This window comes from Siniperca chuatsi, linkage group LG15 (genome assembly GCF_020085105.1).
Source record: "Siniperca chuatsi isolate FFG_IHB_CAS linkage group LG15, ASM2008510v1, whole genome shotgun sequence".
NCBI lineage: Eukaryota > Metazoa > Chordata > Actinopteri > Centrarchiformes > Sinipercidae > Siniperca > Siniperca chuatsi.
In genome coordinates this window covers 9,417,368-9,437,800 of record NC_058056.1, presented here as the reverse complement: position 1 = coordinate 9,437,800, position 20,433 = coordinate 9,417,368, and the positions used below count along the sequence as shown (strand labels likewise).

Below are 20,433 nucleotides of genomic sequence, written 5' to 3'. Positions count from 1 at the left end.
AGTGAATTCTGTGTTACCACAGTTCTTCTTCAAATAATTTGGTTCTGTTTTTTTTAGGTCATTTTCTTTATTTTTCTCTTGGAAAAATGAATAACTGGCCTTGTTATACATTCCATGTTCCATTTCTGTGGTGCGAGGAATGTTTTTCATAACTGTTTCATTGAAAAGTTTTTTTCTATAATATTTGCTATAGTGTAACTCATAACCGCTGTGGCAGGACAGTCTGGATGGACTGTAGGGTGTATACTTGAACACATGCTGGAGAGAGACGCTGTTCACTATTGGATTTAAGCAATGCAATACTTAATTTGTATAATTTGGCAGGCAGAGAGGAGGAAGAGAAAAGAGGAAGTTGGAGGGAAATAATAACAGAAACATCTGTCAAAGCATGGTCAAGACTCTTGTAGTTTTATAATACTTTTTTTTATTACACTTCAATTACTGTATATTTTCTATTATATGCCCCCTTCCTTCCTTTATTCACACATTTATTTTTTGTATTATTACTATTATTATTAAAATTATTATTCTTTTTCTTCTTGTTGTCTTAGTTGTTGTAGTTGTCTTAATATTAGTTTACGTGCCTTGTTATGTATGTATTCATTATGAAATTATGCATATAATATATATATACTTGTAGAGATTAATAGTGAGCTATAATTTGCTTATTATACTCTCATGTGTGTATTCACAAATCATATTTGTGAGAGCATTTGTTTTAGCAGACTGGCCTCTGACCTTGTAATTAACTGAGCTACACATCTTGATTAGTCTATAAGGTTGTGTTGATGTTTGGGAGGTTTCTGTATTCATCGTAAATAGTGGAGCTGGCGATTGTTGACTTGTCATTAAGGTTTGGATATTTACACAAATGAACATGAAGTGGCACAATTGTGTCGAAAAAAGGAAGGAAAATCCATGTATCTTGTTTTTGTAAGTGTAATTTGACCATTGTTAAGAGGGAAAGAAACTGTATTGTTGATTAAATAAACTGACAATCGGTATCGCACTTAATGACTCTAGTGTTCAAAGAATTCAAAAAATGCGTTTTATTTTATTGCTTTTGGTATTATGATAATTGACTGTGTTCAAAACGTTGCCTTTTTACTATAATGAGTGTGTGTAGCTTCAGTATTTCCAGAGCGCCTTTATCCACACACATACAGGGCCTAAACACTATATTCTTCAACAACTCAACCTAATTCTCACCATGTTTTTAAAAGACTCAATACATTCATTATCCTAAATCCGTATTTACTTCACTGGCTGTCAGTTTTCTACTGTGTTGAGGTGGAAAAATCAGACAAACATACTTCCAAAGTGTTCTTCACATGCTTGAATTATTGACATGAATACACGTTCAAAACATCTGTATATATGAATGTAAAAATTAACCATAAACAAACCTCAGCAGATATTTCTTGCTCATCTTAGGCACTATTGATTGCATAGTGTGATTTAATATTTAATATCTCAGGCTATCAACTTTGCTGGGTTCCCTGCTGTGTGTTAACATACCTCCTAAATGAATAATACCTGTGAGAGACAAAATGGACTCACACATATTCTGCTTGTTACTATTGCGAGCAGGTATTTCCCAGTTGTATTCACAGAACAAGTATGTACTGAAAGTAGCATCCGAGTATTTGAGCCACCCAACACATTACATGCAGGTATCAAGCAAACATATATTGGATGCAGGTTTAATGAACTGCAGCGCAAAGTGTTGTGTTAAAAATGTTAGACATAGAAAAACATAGTGAAGTAAGTAAAAACATAGTGAAGTAAGTAATGAAAATTTAAACACAATCGAACATGAAGACAGCAAAACTTGGCCTGGACTCATCATTTGTCTCTTGAATTTTCCAATGAGTGTTCACATTTGAGCCTCTTGATGGACATGAGACAGCTGCTCATGCAGCACTCTCCACAAGAGTTGATCGCCTTTACACTTGAAACATATTTGCAATTTAGAGGCAATTTAATGGCTCATTGATGTGAGGGCTAATTCTTTAGGTTACTCAAGCTAAATACATTTGAAGCAACAATAGCATTTATGGAAAACAGAGCGCTGCCTAGCTTTTGATTTTAAATTCAATTAATGTCTTAATAAGAAAATTTAAAGCAGCATGGAACCTATAATGTGTCAACAAAAAATACTTCTCATCACATGCAATCACTTCTCACTGATGAAGCATTAAATTGGTAGGAAGGGACAGTATTGATTTAAACAAGTCTAAAAGAAATATTTTACACTTACTGTGGTTAACTAGAGGGTAAGCAACATTGTTATTTATAAGAAATGTTAACTTCAACACAAACTAACAAGGTTATATAAATGATTGGTTAGCTAATTTTTCCTTTATCTAATCTGCTTATTCATATCAATATTTATATTAATCCTCAGACATCTGAGACTCAAACCGGATGCAAACTGATTATAAGTCACCTTTGGGACACCATCTCATTCTTGTATGGTCATTTAATGTTTTCCATTGTATTAATTATAATTATTATTAGTATCAGAGTTTTTATGTAACCATTCTGCAACATACTGGGGGAATAGGAGACTGGTGAATCCTGACGCACTGACAAGCCGCAGAGACTCATGTCAATTCGCCGCTGGTGTGCAGACCTACCAAGAGAACAATGGATGCAAGTGTTTGGACAGTTGCAGCCCATGTGTGTTGCTCTTAAGGCCAAACAAGAAAACTTCTGAGTTCAGCTATGCAGCTGTATGTTATAATAATTAGTTTGGAATGTGTCTAAAACAAATGGCATTGTATTTGGAACAAATTCTTCTTGAGTACATAACCAACTCGTGTTTCTTTAAAATCGAATGTTGTTGCCATGGATTAAAGTGTTTCCTGGCAGATCACTGTATTATAACTACTTGTTTTTATCAGAAGTATCATAATAACAAAGACCCCATGCATTTTGTACAAAAAACAACAAACTGTTTTACTAGATATACGGCAGCAGGGTAGGTTAAGTTGACCAAAAGTAGAACAAACAAACAACAAACTCATATCAGCTAATGTGTGAATATAATTCACTTCCTGAAGAAAATTGAGTGTAGTTTTAAAATATTATTGAAAAAGCATCTTTAGAAAAGAGACTTCAAATAAATCTAAACATTTAGCTTAAGTCTTCTTCATTATAATTCAGATTATTATAGCACTAGTTATTTTCTCAGAGCTTATGTATACTGCAGAAAGCATATTAGCTGTCATTAGGGCTGTTGATGCTACTTATCTGCCTTCGGGCTCTAAAAACCAAACTTTAAGCACACAAAGTAGAGCCGTGGTCTTAATTTCAACAAACGTCAAATGCTTCATGTCACCCTTTGAGGTAGGGAAAAGGTTGTCAGAGGCTCTCCTGCTTTGAGAACTCCTTTAATCCAAGTAGTATTCATCAAAGTTTAAAAACCGACACAATCTAAAGCAGGTAGGCTGTTTAGTTTAGCAACAGTGTTATATATGGAAATACTCACTCGTATTCGCTGCACTTCCAAGAAGACAGCTCTTTGAAAGGACTTCTCCCAGATAGCCAGGTCAGTGGCCAGCTCTACCCTGAAGGTGTGGCTCTGGCCGTGGCCGACCAGAATACTGAAGCTCAGAGACTCATTGTCCTGCTGCTCAGGCGAATGCTCGAGTCCCAAGTAGAGCCTCGCCTGGAGCCAGCAGTCCTCTGCCATCCACAGCTGTAACACAAAATTCTAATTATTTCTTGTGGGGGAGTGAGTTTTGCTGTCTCTTCACTTAATGATTAATTCAGTGGATGCAATGAAGAGTACATTCCTTAATGCTCAGGTTAAACGAAAAACTTTCACTGCGTACATTTCCTGGTTGGTGGATCAGGAATATCACCTCAGGACAAGAGAGCCCTGTTTAGTAGGCTCCCTGAAACACGATTGTATCTGCTTAAAAAAACAGCCATCTATACTGAGATAAAAACAGCAGTGATCAAAATTGCAGCTCACCTTGCTCTTAACATACCTTGTGGACCTTGAAAAGAACCTCATAGAGGTTATATGTTGTTTCAGCTTGTCCCCAGTCAGCAGCACTGATCTGAGAAATAAACATCAAGGAATGTGAGATGAAGAGGCAGCATATCAAAACAAGCTTTTTTTGCACTTGTTAGCAGCACCTCCAAATGCTAAATGTAAATGAAAGCTTGGCAGGTTGCTTAGTTGTGTGGATGCCTGGATGACTGCCAGTGTCAGTGGATTTACCCAGCTGCACTCTGCACAGGTAGAAAATGTACATCAAGGAATTAACACTTGCATTATCCACAAAAGGCCTGTGTATCCCAACGGTGTAACAAGTACAGAAATGTATAGACCCACAGTACTATAGTAGTAACACAACAACCAGGGCATGCACAGGAGAGCAGCTCAAGGAGAGAGATACTCATTTAAAGATCTCACATCACATATGTTCTCCTATAGACAGTGGTGGAGGAAGTATAAGTACTAATACCACATGGTTAAAATATTCCATTACAAGTAAAAGTCCTGCATTGAAATTGTTGTTATTATATCATCTGATTATCATTACTGATGCATTAATGTCTAAGCAGCAATTTACTGTTGTAGTTGGTTGAGGTAGAGTTGATTTTTAAGGACTGCCACTAATTATTTTCCTAATAATTATTTTCTCAATTCAATTGATTGTTTGGTTTGTATAAATTCAGAAAATAGTGACACTATGTTACTGTAGTTTTGTCCAAAACAGTCCAAACCTCAAAATTATTAAAAATAAATTTTAATTATAGAAATAATTACAAGGAAAAGCAGTAAATCCTCACATTTGAGAAGCTGGAACCATGAAAAACGACTTAAACCATTATCAAAAGAGTTGCCATTAATTTTCTTTAAATCAACTAATCAATTAATCAACTAATCATTTCAGCTCTACTTGTATATATTGTTAAGTGTAGTAGTTTAATTTATAACTAAGCATCTTATTTTATAAGCTCTTCGTATGTTTTGTGTGTAAAACTCTTAATCTGCAAAGTAACTACTAACTAAAGCTGTCAGATAAATGTAGTGCAGTAAAAAGTTAAATATTTGCCTCTGAGATGTGGTGGAGTTAATGTATCAAGTTGTCCTGGTATTGTGCATGCTAGTTCACTGTCACACTGGCATGGCTTACTGGCACACTTGAACAGAACAAAACCATTGTTAATGTTATGTTTCCTACTATGACAAGTCAAAATGTCTGCTGTGAAAAAGGCCTATGAGGCAAGTCCACGGGCGAGTCGAGTGGCTGCAGCTAGTTAGTTGGCTGTAATACCAGCAGGACAGAGGGGACTGAACTTTTTTTTTTAGACATTACAGCTTAAAAGTGGAGAAACTGTAATAATAATAATAATAATAATAATAATAATAATAATGATAATAAACTTAATTTATACAGCACTTTTCAAAACAAAGTTACAAAGTGCTTTACATGGTTGAACCAGGATTAAAACATTTCAGGACTGCAATGAGGCAAAAAAAAAATCTGACAATTAAAATAATATTAAAATAAAATGGAATAAAATACCCAACAATAATATACAATAAAAACACAAGGTTTAACAGGGTAAATATAGCTTACTGTGTAGAATCACAGCACTAAAGTTACCGTTTTAAACCCCAGGTCTTGAGCAGGGTCACAGACCTGGACCAGATAACCATGTCATTGCTATGATGTAAAGGAATTATTAGAGTGGTGCTTCAAATATCCCTGGATTAAAATGAATGACTGTGCTAAAAGTTTGCAGCATGCTACACTGAGCACATTTTTACATAACGCGCACACTAACTGAGACTGACAAGAGGCTACTCATTAGACTTTGTTTTCCAGAGCATGTTTCATTAAAGCACATGCACTAATGCTATACGGGTACATACTGTATTCAAGTCCTCTCTAGCTCGGGGATATTGGCTACTGCCATATTTCAACAAAAGCCGGAGGACAGGTTTGGCATTTCACAGCACACCAGCTGCACAATGCTTTCAGTTCACGGAACCATCATTTCAACAGCTCCACAATATGTCCATTATGTTTAATGTGATCCGTTAAAATGATGGTTGATGACTTCTCTCACTCTCAACACCTCGACAACATGATTTGTTGGTCCCATTTGATTGGTCTGTATCAAGTTAAACAATACTTTTAATTTTTGCAACTGCTCTACATTCAGATAGAGTTTACTGCAGCTCTCACCTGCTACCAGGCTATAGTTATGTTCTTTTTTGTTAAAGAGACAGGAGCAAAAAGTATTTCTTTGTTTGAGAGACTTTAGTCCATGCATCAGAAACAATCTCGCATTTCTTTGCCTGTGGCATGTTCAGCTTAAAGGAGACATCAGTGACATTTCCTGCAGCATTTAGACAACTTTTGTACCATATATGATGCATTAAGGCCATTCCCTTGTGTTAACAAGTGTCTTTGCAGAGGTCTTGAGGGTGGTTTAGAAAGAGCACTATTTATCAAAGCAGATTTCTTACAACTGAGTATGCACATTAGTAAGCGTTTTGAACAAATGACCTTTTAAATCCAACAAGAATTTGGAAACTTTTGTACACTACATTGATAACTGAAGTCTCTACATAAAATGAAGGCATCATCCACAATGCTGTTGAAAAATCTCCAACAGTTTCTCTTTGCTGCGGCGATGCCCCTAGCAGAGGAAAAGGTAGCCCGCCTCCACACAGGCCTGTTTGATGGTATCAACAAGCTCAGTTTGAGACTCTCTCCTTAAACAAGGCTAGGCTCTTGTCCCTGCCATGGAAACAAACAGCTGGAGTGACCATCTCTAATCTGAAACGCAGCATCGATGCAGAGAGGGAATTGCCAATATGTGCCGTGAAATATGCGACACAGAGGAAGTTATCTGTGAGGCAGTGCTGGAGACTCGAGCAAACTGGAGGATACAGAACTGAAGATGCAACGCATTGGTCTACAACAGGCACATAATCCACATTCACCTACGTTACGCATGGAGAGTTACAAGAGCTGCATAAAGCCTTCACATTATCCTGGCGAGATGAAGCACTTCATTTCCTCCAGAGAGGCTGATGTCAGTGGCATGTCAAAGGGCAGGGTTAGCAGAATTCCCCAGAGGAAATGGACTGCTGGCTGAGAAACAGCTGGCCGACCCTCTTAGTTCTATGTCACAGAACTCATGAGGGAAGACCCATCTTAAAGGAATAGTTTGACATTTTGGGAAATACACTTATTTGCTTTCCTGCCGAGAGTGAAATAAGAAGATCGACACCACTCTCATGTCTGTACGGTAAATATGAAGCTAGAGGCGCTTAGCTTAGCTTAGCATACAGCAAGTTATACCTTGTTTGTTCCATCCGTACAAAAACCGAAGTGTAAAAACATCAACTTGTGGTTTTATGGGTTATGTGCCAGTCTATGTGACCGGGCACAGTACCTTCGTCTTGTCGTCACCATGAGGTTGCCAGGCAACCAGCGCAGACTGCAGGAAGTTACGTTGCACAGTTATGTTAAAATAAGCTATCCGCTATATAAGCTATATTTACTGTACAGAAATTAGAGTGGCATCCATCTTCTCATCGAACTCTCAGAAAAAATGCTTTTCACAAAATTTCTAACTATTGCCTTAAACTACCAAGATACTCAGATTAGTTTCTCAGAAAGACTGCACAGGGGATGGCTCTAATCCCATATTATGGGGGTTTTGAAATTTGAGTTTGCAGTCTTTATAGACCAATCATCTTTCTCATCCTTGTCTGCTTTTCTGTTTTAAGAGGAGAGTAGGAGCATCCATCATCCTTGAGATACTGAATTTCAGCTTTCAGGGCATCCATTGTCACCATCCTGCTGTCACTGTCATCACAAGCTGAGAGGTCCCTCTTGGGAGACAAGGTCCTCAAAATGTATAGAACTTTACAAAGAGTGATAGGACACACTTGTCAGTTTGACAAGACCCCAAACACACAGGCTGAAGTCTGTTCTTAATGTGCAGCTTTGAACATGACTGAAAACCTGTTGTAGTCTCTAAATTCTAGAAGAGAAAAACGGGCACACAAACGTCTGCTTGGGAACCTTCAAAACAGAGAAGGTGAGCCACAATAGCTTGTCAAACATTGTTAAAGGCTGACGGAAGCTCTCTTACAGGAGGCAGGACAGGCCAGCAGAGACTGAACAACTCATAATGTGCTCACCCCACCTTGGCACTGCAAATCACAGCGTCCAGAGAGTAAATGTGATTAACCTGCCGAAACATTTGCCAAATGAAGTAAGAAGATGAAAGAGGCACATTTTGGAGTACATTGGTTTTTATACTAATGGGAAAACAGAGAGTATGTCATATCGCAAACAAACACAGCACAGACTGGCCCTGGCAGTGAGGCAGAAACATTTTAAGTTGATCATGGACCTGTATTATCATTTAATGGCCACTTCTGATTTCTCTCAGACCACAATGTGCATAGGAAACGTTTTATAAAATATGCAATGAAGTTTTAGTTACATTGCACATTTGATCTGTTCATTCAATTTTAACAATATTCATTGCAGAATAGATTTAATGTAAGTAACATTCTGTGTCTCAGAGGTCTCCTGACAAGCTAACCCTAAAATGATTTAATTTTAATATTACCACCTACCTATAACCTGCTGGCTCAGAGGCCTTTCCACCCCTGACAAGAGTACAAATTGTGAGGTCCTCATTGAATACTTTTTTGGCAAAACTGGTCAAATGTGAAGACAATGAATATTGGATGTGTACTGTCTATCATAGGCTATAGTCTAAAAATATAAGTACTGGCATAAGCTTGGAAAAACTCATTAAAAAAACTCATTAAATGTCTTATACATGTTGTGACCATTTTATTGAGGCTATATAATCCTTAAGGGCATTAAAAACTATGACCGTGGGTACCTTGATGATGAGCTGCTTCTTGCACCTACTGTACTGTGTCACCATTGTCACAGTGGGGAACACTTTTTTTTTTGTTTTGAATGTCAGCAGGGATAGAATGCATATGCAATCAAAGAGAGCAATTGGCTGAAACTATCAATGAGGTCATGTTACATTAAGACATTTTTAGCAGCTTTTAGCAATATTTTCTCGCGCTGTATGGTGGAGCAACAATGGTGACATTGGGCTGGCACAGGCAGTCTAACTAACTTCTCGTATTCAATTATAACTGAAGCATACAGTATTGTACAGATGCTGCCAACTTGTTTCAAAAACACAAACCATGCAGTACAGTGGGGGACAATCACAGATCAGTGAGCAGCAGCATAAAATCATCACACTTCTTATATACAAAAACAAATTCAAAAAGGCCCTGGATAAATCCCTATGCTGAGCTGAATCCATAGTACTGATTTGAGTGTAAGTTATGTAGGTCAATGTGATATGCAACAGATACATTATATTGGACAATACCATTTCAAAACAACTGAAAATTAAGACTTTTTATTTCTTTGAAAGGGTTTTATAGAGATCTGAAAATATTAAATCTGAAAATGATAAAAGACTAATTACCGGGGGACTTCTGAAGATATGAAAATATGGTCCTCTCAGTGCCAGGAACTTGAATGCTGAAGTTCTACAAGCAGCGCTGCCCTCTGGGCTTTCACATGCCCAGCCCATGTGAACAATCTGCAGAGATGCAGAGGATGACATTCACACAATTTTACTTTTTGATTAAAAAAACTGAAAAATATACACAATAGAAATCTTAACTTGCTCAATCAACAGACCAGAATAGCAAAATGTAAACAGTCAAAGAGATTGAGTTAAAGAACTACAGTGAGGCATCTTCCATGTGATACATTTAAAAGATACCCCACTGTACGATGGTACTGCAGTCTCAGCTGCAATGCAACAATTTACCTTTGATCTACCCCGGGTTGACTTGGGATGCTTCTCTCTTTTACTTTTAGCAGCGTATCTGTACTGTACTGCTTCATCTGCTACACTTCCAAATCTTGTAGTGAACAATGTACATACATTTATACATGCTGGTCTTGACTCCTTCCTGATCTCATCTCACCTATATACATTTTGAGGTTTTACTCAAACTGATGACACTACTAAGCCCATCTGACTGATGAATAAGTGTTCCACAGTTTATTGGCCTATAAATTAATCCAGAGTTGCCAGAACAGCTGCAGTATGCAGACGATGCAATTCTGTACACCTGTATCACATTTCCTGCAAAGAAGATTAGAAGATTGGAAGCTAGCCTGAACAGGGTTTTCCACCAAATAGACAGAGAGAGAGACAAATGGAACACCACCATCAATGTTTAAGTCGATAATACTGTAAAAGGAAATAAGTAACCACAACCAGCAAACTGTCATGGCCCAAACATCTAACCAACTAACCAATCAAGGACCCACAGTCTATAAATCATAGATCTGCAGTGTCATGGAGTATAATACACTGAACTAGATGTGTGCTCCATCTATATACCAACAATATCCAGAAGAAGATCCAGGCCTGTGTTAGTATACCTGATCATCTGAAGAGCAGTATTTGTTGACGATCTTTATCTATGAGAGAAACAAAACAATAATCAGTCACATATACAATTACAAAAAACTAGAAAATATATTATTACATAAAGGTATCCTGACCCCTTAAAAACACCTGGGAATGAAATCATTTGGATAGTCATGAGATAGTCATAACACACATCACACATTGCTGTTCCTTGGCAAGTAAATCTAAGAAGCATAACAGTTTTCAATTTTCTGTCAAATATTCATACATTGATGTATATTCTGTATATCCAATAAGTTAAGCTCTGCTGACCTCTTGAGTAGGCATCTAACATTATTTTATATGAAATTTTGTGCCATAACAAAATTAAGGTTTTATTCAGATCAATTACTTGGGAAAGCTCAAACAACACTTTAAAGATAATGGTATTTTTAAGATAAAATGTATTCATTCAGTCTCAAGTAATAAAATGTATTTGATTGAATAACATTTTACTATTGGGATTACCAAATTAAATGATAAACAGTGCATCAACTGGCAGCATAGAATTACCTGTGATGCATGTTTCACTAATTCTATCTATTCACACAGCAGTGTGTCAATTTCTCTCTAATCAACTAGAACTCACAATAAGTGATGCACAAATAATGGCTAAATGCAGACACAGTATAACATAGTATGTATATAAATGTTTCTGCATTTCAAGGTTCACAGTCAACAGAAAGACAAAAAAGTTTGGAAGGTGGTTTGCAATATCGTGTTTGATTCAATCCCAAGATGTCACACAGAAAAATGTAATGTGCTTTAGCCAACTCAGCAATCAGGATGTCCTAAAACTTAAAGTATCTATGCTATCTTTGCTATCTATGAAGCAGCAACCATCAGTGTTCAGGCTATTGCAAAGTGCTTTAAGATGCAGGACCATTGGAGACTACCTTGAGGCTCCAAGAAAATATAAAGTTAGAGTCTCAATGACAAATTTTACCTCTCCCAATGTGTATCTTAGAAGTGATTTAAACATTTTTTTGTTTCATCAAAATAATATATGTGGATAAAGGCCCCCAAAAATGTGTTTGACGCACCCATCGAAGGAAGGCAAGCAATTGTATCTCAAAGGCTGTTTCAAAATCTTGTGCACCTTTCTTTGGAGGGACACATTATTGTTCAGCTAGAAAAAAGTTTCAAACCAGTGCAAAACATTTTCACATTGAACAGACCCCTGGAGTGTCAGCATATCACACTCAGCAAGATGGTTGCACCTGTCTCGCCTAACTTCAGCTACAAACTGAAGGTAAATTCTCACCTGGAATCCATATATTATTAGGCACTAACAAGCTGCTCAATTCTTTCTGTTTTAGTCTCTCTAAGAGAACATCAAACAGCATCAAGTGATCCTGCACCATGCCAGATGACAGTCATCCACATTAAAAACACATGAAGGACCCCAAGGGTGTCACCGAGTCTATTTAAAGGTTGTAGGTCATTAAAACAAAAGTTCCGCTCTCTCCCAAAGCGGGCACACAATTACATCCTGATTGGCCATTTAGCAATCACACGCCACGTCCGTAATTAGGAGATGTAGGCATGAATTAATCACACTTTTTAAAAAAGACAGCTGTGCAATCGACGAGCACAGGCTTACAGTACGTCTACATCCTTACCAAAAATGCATAACATCATCAGTGTGATAAGCAAAGTGAAATAGGAGGAAATGAGAAAGAGAAGTGCACATGCAGAATGACTACTTAGCAGTCATTAATTAGGTATGAGAGAGCCTCTTTTTTTGTCAGCAGAGGGGGAGAGGTGCCACTGTGACTCAATGAGTGCTTGTCAGGAAGGGTCTATTAAAACCATGCTACACTCTAGTTTATGTGGCTGTGAAAAATCAAAAGCGGAAAATACATGTAACAACTGTGGGCAAAACATATGTATTACATTTTTCAATGCTTCTTTATTAAGATGGTGTTATTGACTTTAAAAGACCGCAAGTGGATAATTTGATCAAATTCACTGGCTGAAATGTTTGTGATTCCATAAACTAATAATCTACCCATTTAGATTACTTAAAATAACCACATACCAGAATCTCTAAATACAAAATAAAAAATGGAAAATCTGACTAAAATCAACTGCATTACACAATGTTATGCCATTAATTATATTTAAATTATCCTCTTGTCAAGGTGTCATAAGAGTTCATTCAATTTCTCACGTATTTAAAATGATCACAACAGGACTCTAATGTTTAGAGATGGACTTACATTCGCCTGTGTCAAGTCATTGATATTTGTAGATATTGCTTGGAGCCAGTCTGTGCTTTCTGCTGCAGTGCAAAATTGAAGAATATTGGTGCTGGCTCCATTCAAGGCGTAGACTTCAAAACAGTTGGACCTGGAGGAGCATAGAGGTCAAAATTAGACAGGAGCTGTGCAGCAGATTGAAAGGAATATTGCACAAAGTGAAGCTGGAGCTGTTTGTTACTTCTGTCAAGTTACTTTAAGCGGCAAAACTTGCATTACATACAGTAGAGCTTCTTTCATGAGCTTGATGGGCTTGTGACACCTAATTATAAAAATATCTTCACAACAGATGGCAGAGAAGCACTTCATGAGCCTGTACATATCCTGAGAATGCTGGTCGTATTTGTGTGGTAATATTTCTCTAATCACATCCTTTCTGTGGTAAGGTTACAACTGAGAATTAGAATTAAATTAAATGACCCTACAAGATAAAAAGCAGAGCTCTGCTAATGGCTCCAATTAAAAGGAAACATGGACAGAGGCTTTCTGGGTTTAATGGTGTGGGAGGGCACAGGGTTTAAAGAAATAGTACAGCATTTTGGGAAATACGCTTATACGCTTTCTCAAGAGCGTTAGATAAGGTCGATAACACTCTCATGTCTGTACGGCAAATATAAAGCTACAGACAGTAGTTTAGCCATGCATAAAGACTGGAAACAAGGGGAAACAGGATCTGTCCAAATGTAACAAAATCCACATACCAGCACATCTAAAGCTCATTAATAAGCTCAAAAACAAAAGTGTAAAAAGGTAAATGAGCAGTTTTACAGATTATGTGCTGGCATATTTTTTGGCTGCGAGTAGTAACTTCTTGAAGTCTCCACTGGTTGCCTGGCAACTGTTCCGGGCCAAGAAATGGTCCGGCACATAGAGGTGCTATTAGGCAGATTTGGTTACCGTTGGACAGAGCCAGGCTAGCTGTTTCCCATTGTTTTCCAGTCTTTGTGCTGAGCTAAGCTAACCGGCTGCTGGCTGTAGCTTTATAGTTAACGGGCAGATATAAGAGTGGTATCGATCCTCCCATCTAACTTTCCTCCAGAAAGCGAATCCCAAAATGTCAACCTATTCCTTTAACAGCAAAACTTATTGCACTGCATTTCAGGAAGTGCCACAAAAAAATTAAGCAGTGATGAAAAATCCTTTTCTAATATTTTGTTATATATGGCATATATAATTTAAACTGACAAAATCCTGACAAATCAATTTAGAAAAATATCTTAACAGAACTGAAGAAAGCTCTCTGCATGACATCCCCAAATGGCCTAAGTGATGTCAAAATAATATGCCTTGCAGTTCAGGTTGAGAAAGCTTCCCTTCACAAACAATTTACAAGAGATGAGGATTTTTTTTTATTAAGTTATTTTGTATTTTATTAAGTTATTTTGTATTTGGCATTATTTGGGTACATTTTTAGGATTCTGTCATCTCCTTGGAGTGCCTTGAGGTTAAGCGCAGTGCTTTAATAAAACAATTAAATTTCTCAGTAGATGGGCTGTTGATGAGGTCATCTAAGAGAGATTGCACTCTTCAGCAAAATGTGATACTTTTTGACAGTTAATTTTGGTGCGTTTTCACACTGCTGACTCATTTTAGCCTCAGCGATAGTTGTTGCTAAATATGGAAGCAGTTTTATGTGATGGTTAAGCAATCCCACTCGTCGGAGTGGAGAATTTGCAACATTAGGGAACATTTCTGAAGGCTAGAAGAAATGTTGAACATTATGTAGTGCACATGAGAAGCGGGGAGATGTTTGAGGTACGTGGGGTGAAGGCTGATAAACACAGAAACAACAGAAGGCATCAAATGCACAGTATGAGGAGGGAAATCTTCGAAGACAGCTCCTAAACCAAATAGTTCTCCCTCACTCACACACACAGCGGTTCCTCAGGGTTAGATGTTACAAAGTCAGCATTCCTAACAAATCCTCTGGTGAGCATGACTTTCTTACTGTATCTGCAATAGGCTTGTTAAAATCTTATGTTCCGCTGCCTGTGTACTGACCCAGTGGCTCTCCAGGGATGATTTTCACTGGACTTAAATGTCGGGGTTTTTTTTGGTTTAACAAGGGTGCAAATTCTTTATGTCAGTGCGTCTGACCCAAATTAGCTTTATGCTGTGATTTGTACGACTATAAAGCATCACTGATAGATGTTCAGATTTTTTTTAAATGCTTTTTCTTGCAAACCAGCAATGCCAAAATATCTCTACTTCTCTTTCAGCAAGTACTGCAGAGATAAAGTGAGCAACTGATGAAATGAGATTAGACACAGAATCTACAGTATATCAGTTAGATCGGGTTTCAATTAATGCTAAACCTTTGAGAGCATGCGGTAATGGGGGAAATGCAAAAAGGGATGTGCAATGAATAAAGAGCTCCAAAAGCAGAGATTAATCAAAGTAACAAACAGCTGGTGAATCAATGTCAGGACAACACGACCCGGTCAGAAGGAGCGGCTAAAGCCCTTCCACCTTCAATGAGCTGGACTGAAATCTTCACTGAGAGATAGCATCTACGGAGAGGGTTATTCTTTCATACATCTGCACGATTCCCAATGGCACAAATTATTGTGCCTTGCCTGCTGATTAAGCAGAAATAAATCCATTGAGACAGACCAGAGACATATCACCCAGTCAACAGGCAGGATGATGCATGAAGAATATATGGGGAAAGGGTGTTTTTGAGAGGAACCCAGCTGTTAGTTATAGTGTGAATGACAATGAGAGGGAAAATGTGACATGTCTACTGATTAGTGAGGCGGGAAAAATTAATGAGAGAAACGTGTTTGCTTTTAATTTCCTACCAAGAAATGCACAGACGTAAATTCAACTTGATGATATTGCATCCATGACACTGATCAATAACAGCTGAAAAAAACATGGGACTGGATCTTCAAAGTCTAAATTCACATTCTTTAAATTGAGTAATTTCTATTTAACTAATTATGGCTAATACTGTATGTAAATGACTGCATGCTTTTAGATAAGAAACCAACCAGTTACACATAGTGAGGTAGGCAAAGCCCTATTAATTTGCAAGTTTCTTTCCCTTTCCATTTTGACAGCTTAAACAAAAGGCTGAGAATACCTCACTGACAGACCGGGACGCTCATCTGACACCTCAGTCTTGCCAGGAAAATCTGTGCAAAGGAAGGAAACAAGGCCTGCTCTCTGCTTTTTCACTGTCAGATATCTATGTGGCCTTGTTTTCAGACTCCTTTTTTTTAACATGAACACAAGAACAATTCCCCAATTCCCCCCATGGAGCGGATTTAAATTGGGTAATCGAGAGAAAAACTTTTAGAAAAACAATTTGTCGTCCCAACTGGGATCATATGTACCAGCACACGTGGGAGAAGTTTTCCATCAAGGCTTTCTGCCTTGCTTTTTTCCTAAAGTCTTTAAAAGACACAATAACTACACGGTCTGCGGTGCGCATCAACATTAGATGAGAACATGAGAGTCAACAACACCTTCATCAACACTAATGGTAGCTCCTCATTCTTTAGCCTGGAATGCACCTGTATGGTTCTATTTGATGTTTTTAATAACCATGGTGGCCAATTTATACATCATGATGGATGATGATGGATGGATGGATGATGATGATGATGATGATGATGATGGCTGATGGATAATAAACATTTTTGATTAACTCAGCAGCGCAGGGTTCCATTATTTATTTCTCAATATGTACCTGCAATTCTTGAATCATGCAACTAGGCACACCCTAAAGAGTAAGAGACTTCTGCTCAGCAGGAGTGCAATAAATGATAAGGAAAACTGACTAAAGTAAATAATTTCCAATTTAAATGAAAACTAATTAGAAAAGATGAAATTACATATTTCATTAAGCTCCATGTTTGCATAAAACAGTCAGTCATTCATAGGTACTAAGACCATATGCACATGCACTTAAACACTTTGGTTTTAAATGTACAAATAATCAAACTGTCACAATAAGATTTAGACCAGGAAAGTTACCCAAGTATAATATATCATACAACTTGCTAATTATGTAAATTTCTTCTATTCAGACTTTGATAATAACAATTTTGTAATTAATGTCTGTTGTTAGTGTACTACACCCAAATAGGTGTGAGCTCCTAATACTACACCTATAAAAAACCTAAACAAACCAGATGACTGTGTGAAAATGACAGAAAACAAAACAAAAATCAGAATGCGTTTAACAGTCATAACTATGAAAAATGGTTGATACAGTCTGGGGGGAAAAATTAATAATGGAATAACTGAATGTTATTCAGCCTTGTATATCAGCATGCTATATGGGATCAGCAAGTTATAACTGAGAAATTCTAGTAGCACTCTAATTTCTGTAAAACAATACACCTCTCAGGTGGGTTTTTTTTTTTTATCCCACAGTTTGGAAATATGAAATGCTGACTGAAAAAGCCTCTAAATTGTACTTTACACTTATTTTAATTTCATACTTATATCCACTTTGCACTTAATTTATCTTACCTGTATTATAGCGTATTATATTTGATTTGTTTAGTACTTCTATTCCTGTGTGCACTGACGTGATAGTGAGCAGCTGTAACAAAAGAGTTTCCCCTCGGGGATCAACAAAAGTATTTCTGATTCTGATTCTGATAAAGAAAAACAACTGTGAAACTACTGTACACATGAAAATCAATATAAAAAGGACAGGCATAATAATCAAATGCATTTACAAGTTCGACCAGTGTTCTCACAGTCACACCTTTTGAGCCAGAGCCTCGCAGCTGTGGTGACCTTTTAAGCCGTTTATGCCTGTGCATAGATATTGGCATTAACATCCTCCCGCCTAAATGAAAAGTGCTTGCTAAGCCAACAACTGTGCTCAGTGAACTGTGCACCTTAGAGGTGAATTATATCATGCTGGATTACCCTTACCTTAATTTATCTGTGCCAGCTTTGTATCTGGAGACTCTGGCCATCAACAAGGGCAGGGAGACGGCATCCAGCCAGCGCTTCTCATACTTTGGTTCGTTAGCTGAGGGCGAAGGGGGTGATGGAGCCTGCATGGAATACATGAACAATGCGATGAGCTTCCTGCTCCACTCGCCAAGTCCTTTTGATCATTGAGGATGTGCCCTCGATGCAGTTGCACCATTTACATGAACAAGGAATTCCTTTCGTAAACCAGGTTAATCAGCTGTATAGTATGTAAACATCAAAATTAAGTACTTTGACACTGAGAATTCCTTTACGGATAACACCTGCACCTTTAACCATTACTGCCTAATTAAAGTCCTGAACTGCTACTTTATACAATCACTGTCTTTTCACTGCAGGCTTGCCTCACCTGAGGCCAAAGAATTGCTTTCCTAAACACATTACAAACAGCAGCACTTGTAATTTTTCTCAAATGTACTGTAATCAAGGATCTTAAAATGTTCTTTTATTGTGCACAAGGACAGTGCCATTACTTCATCTCAGCAGGGGTCACTTTGGTGTTTGAGTAACCAAGTCCATCATTTGTTAATGGAGCAGACAGCAGAGCAGTGACAGCTAGACTATATTTTCTACTCAGTGTTTTGGGTGATTTACTTCAGATATGAGTCAGCTCTGCATTAAACTGAACACTATTTTGTTTTAGATATTTGAAATGTTCGATTTTCCCTAACTTTTTTCTCACATCAGTAAGTGGCTTCAGTGAAGAAGCTGATCTCTGGCTACAGTAAAGAAGTGAATCAATTATTTGTATTTTTTATTTTTTAATGTATCCTTTATTGAGCCAGGAAGGTCCCAATGAGATACAAGATCCTCTTCTACCAGCGAGTCCTGGTCAAGACGGAAGCAATTAGTTGGTTGGCATAAATTGCAAGCTTTTCTAATAAACATTAATTGTTTAAGTCATCTATTAAGCAAAAAGGCCAAACATTTTTGCTCTTCCACCTTGCAATATAAGACACACACTCTACACACTTTGGGTTTGCTGCAATAATTGTACTTTAAGCTGCACAAACACATCCACAAATAAAACATAGTAGGCTATATTTCCACACTTCACACACACACACACACACACAAGTGGGTCCAGAGAAAATGGACCCAAAGTGGATAAAAACAGACTGACAGAAAATGCCTCTTGACATTCATTAATGACAGAATGAAACTAGTTTTGACACAATCTCAACAGCAAGTGTTGTGGTGTTATGAAGTCATGTTACGGAAAAATATGCTTGCTGTTTAAATTGATGGATTACATTCATCACTGCAGCAGTTTGTCACTGTGAGCTCTTTTTAACTGTTGAAAACAGTGAGCTGCAGTATGAGCATCTGACTGTGGCAAATACACAGGTGCATTTAGGCTTTTCATAGACAGTAATGAGTATTAGAAAAAGCTAAAATTGCAGCTTAAAGATGCCTGCCTTATAGCAATAATAAAGGTGTTAATGTGGCATGGAAACAGCTTTGTTTTTGAAAGCTATACACTGGGTTACGGGTACTTGCTGATGGTGGCAATACACATGGCTACAAATTACTTTAGAATGCACTTTACAGCAATTCGCTGTCACTATGGTCAACACTTCTTTCCCCACATTAGCAGTCTGCTGCTCAGAAAAGGAAGGAGTTGAAAATTTGTCTAATAGGCCACTCTATGCTTGTAAACACTGTCTCACATCCAAACTCTTTTGTGCAAGTTTTCTTTTTGACAATGGCGTGAAGGCTTTATATAACTGAAATAAAATGATGGGTGCTGTATAACAGTGAGGGCATCCTTTACAAAGAATAAAGGCAAAGCACCTTTCAACAACAACGCAATTAAAAGTGCTTTACATGACATAAGGCATTACGACAAGATAAAAAGTAAACACAAAGCAATAGAAAAAGATAGACATATGATTTAAAGGGATTAAAACAAAGTATAATAGAAGAATAAATTGAACAAAATAGATTAAACAGAATAAAACACAGTGGCAAACTAAACAGCTGTCTGCCCAACTTTTTAGAGAGGCCTGTAAAGACAGTTTTACAGTAGTCAACCGTACTGAGGTTTTTCTAAATCCTACTGACAAATAAATCCTTTAATTCTTGAAATATTCTTAAGGTGATAGTAGACTGATTTCGTAATTGTCCTAATGTGGATGTTAAAATCTAAGTCTGAGTTCATGACTACACCAAGATTTCTGGCCTGGTTAGTGGTCTTTAATGTTAGCAACTGAAGCACTGACTTTTAATCATTCTTCTTTGGGTCCAAAGAAAATCAAGTTTTATCTTTGTTGGCACATCCAATCACTGATTTGTTTGATGCACTTACTCAGTGCTTGTATGAGACCATATCCACCTGGTGATATCGTTATATAACTGTGTGTGTCGTCTGCATAATTATGGTAAGATATTTTCAATAAAGTGTTGTCATGATGACTAAAATGACAATACTGCTCTAATACTGTTGTAAAAATTTTATTCTGTCTCAAAGAAATTTAATTCCTTCACTACATGTTTTCTGAAATTCTATAACAATGTCTCCTCCACAGGGTTTGAAGGAATAGCTGGAGCAGTCTGCAGTCTCATTCTGGACAGTGGACTGCAGCAAAAAGCTGAACACAACAGCAGCATCTAATAGCCATGTCTTGAACTGGACTACAGTAACCTAAACTGGTGTACTAAATATAACAAAAATAACTTTAAGAAGTCCATA

At 37.4% G+C, this 20,433-nt stretch overlaps 1 protein-coding gene across 3 annotated transcripts in view; it reads right to left on the bottom strand.

The window, feature by feature from the left end:
* The window catches only part of sntg2 (syntrophin, gamma 2), a 73,735-nt gene that overhangs the window by 14,145 nt on the left and 39,157 nt on the right, over positions 1 to 20,433 (bottom strand). For all 3 annotated transcript variants that reach the window (XR_006374611.1, XM_044167107.1, XM_044167108.1), the window contains exons 9-14: positions 17,679 to 17,803; positions 12,744 to 12,873; positions 10,494 to 10,532; positions 9,520 to 9,636; positions 3,999 to 4,070; positions 3,494 to 3,703 (exon numbers count right to left, since the gene is read on the bottom strand). Coding sequence is in view for 2 of the 3 variants with exons in the window: in XM_044167107.1 (XP_044023042.1) it covers positions 3,494 to 3,703; positions 3,999 to 4,070; positions 9,520 to 9,636; positions 10,494 to 10,532; positions 12,744 to 12,873; positions 17,679 to 17,803 (693 nt within the window). In the remaining variant the exon portion in view is untranslated. The remainder of the gene's footprint in view (positions 1 to 3,493; positions 3,704 to 3,998; positions 4,071 to 9,519; positions 9,637 to 10,493; positions 10,533 to 12,743; positions 12,874 to 17,678; positions 17,804 to 20,433) is intronic.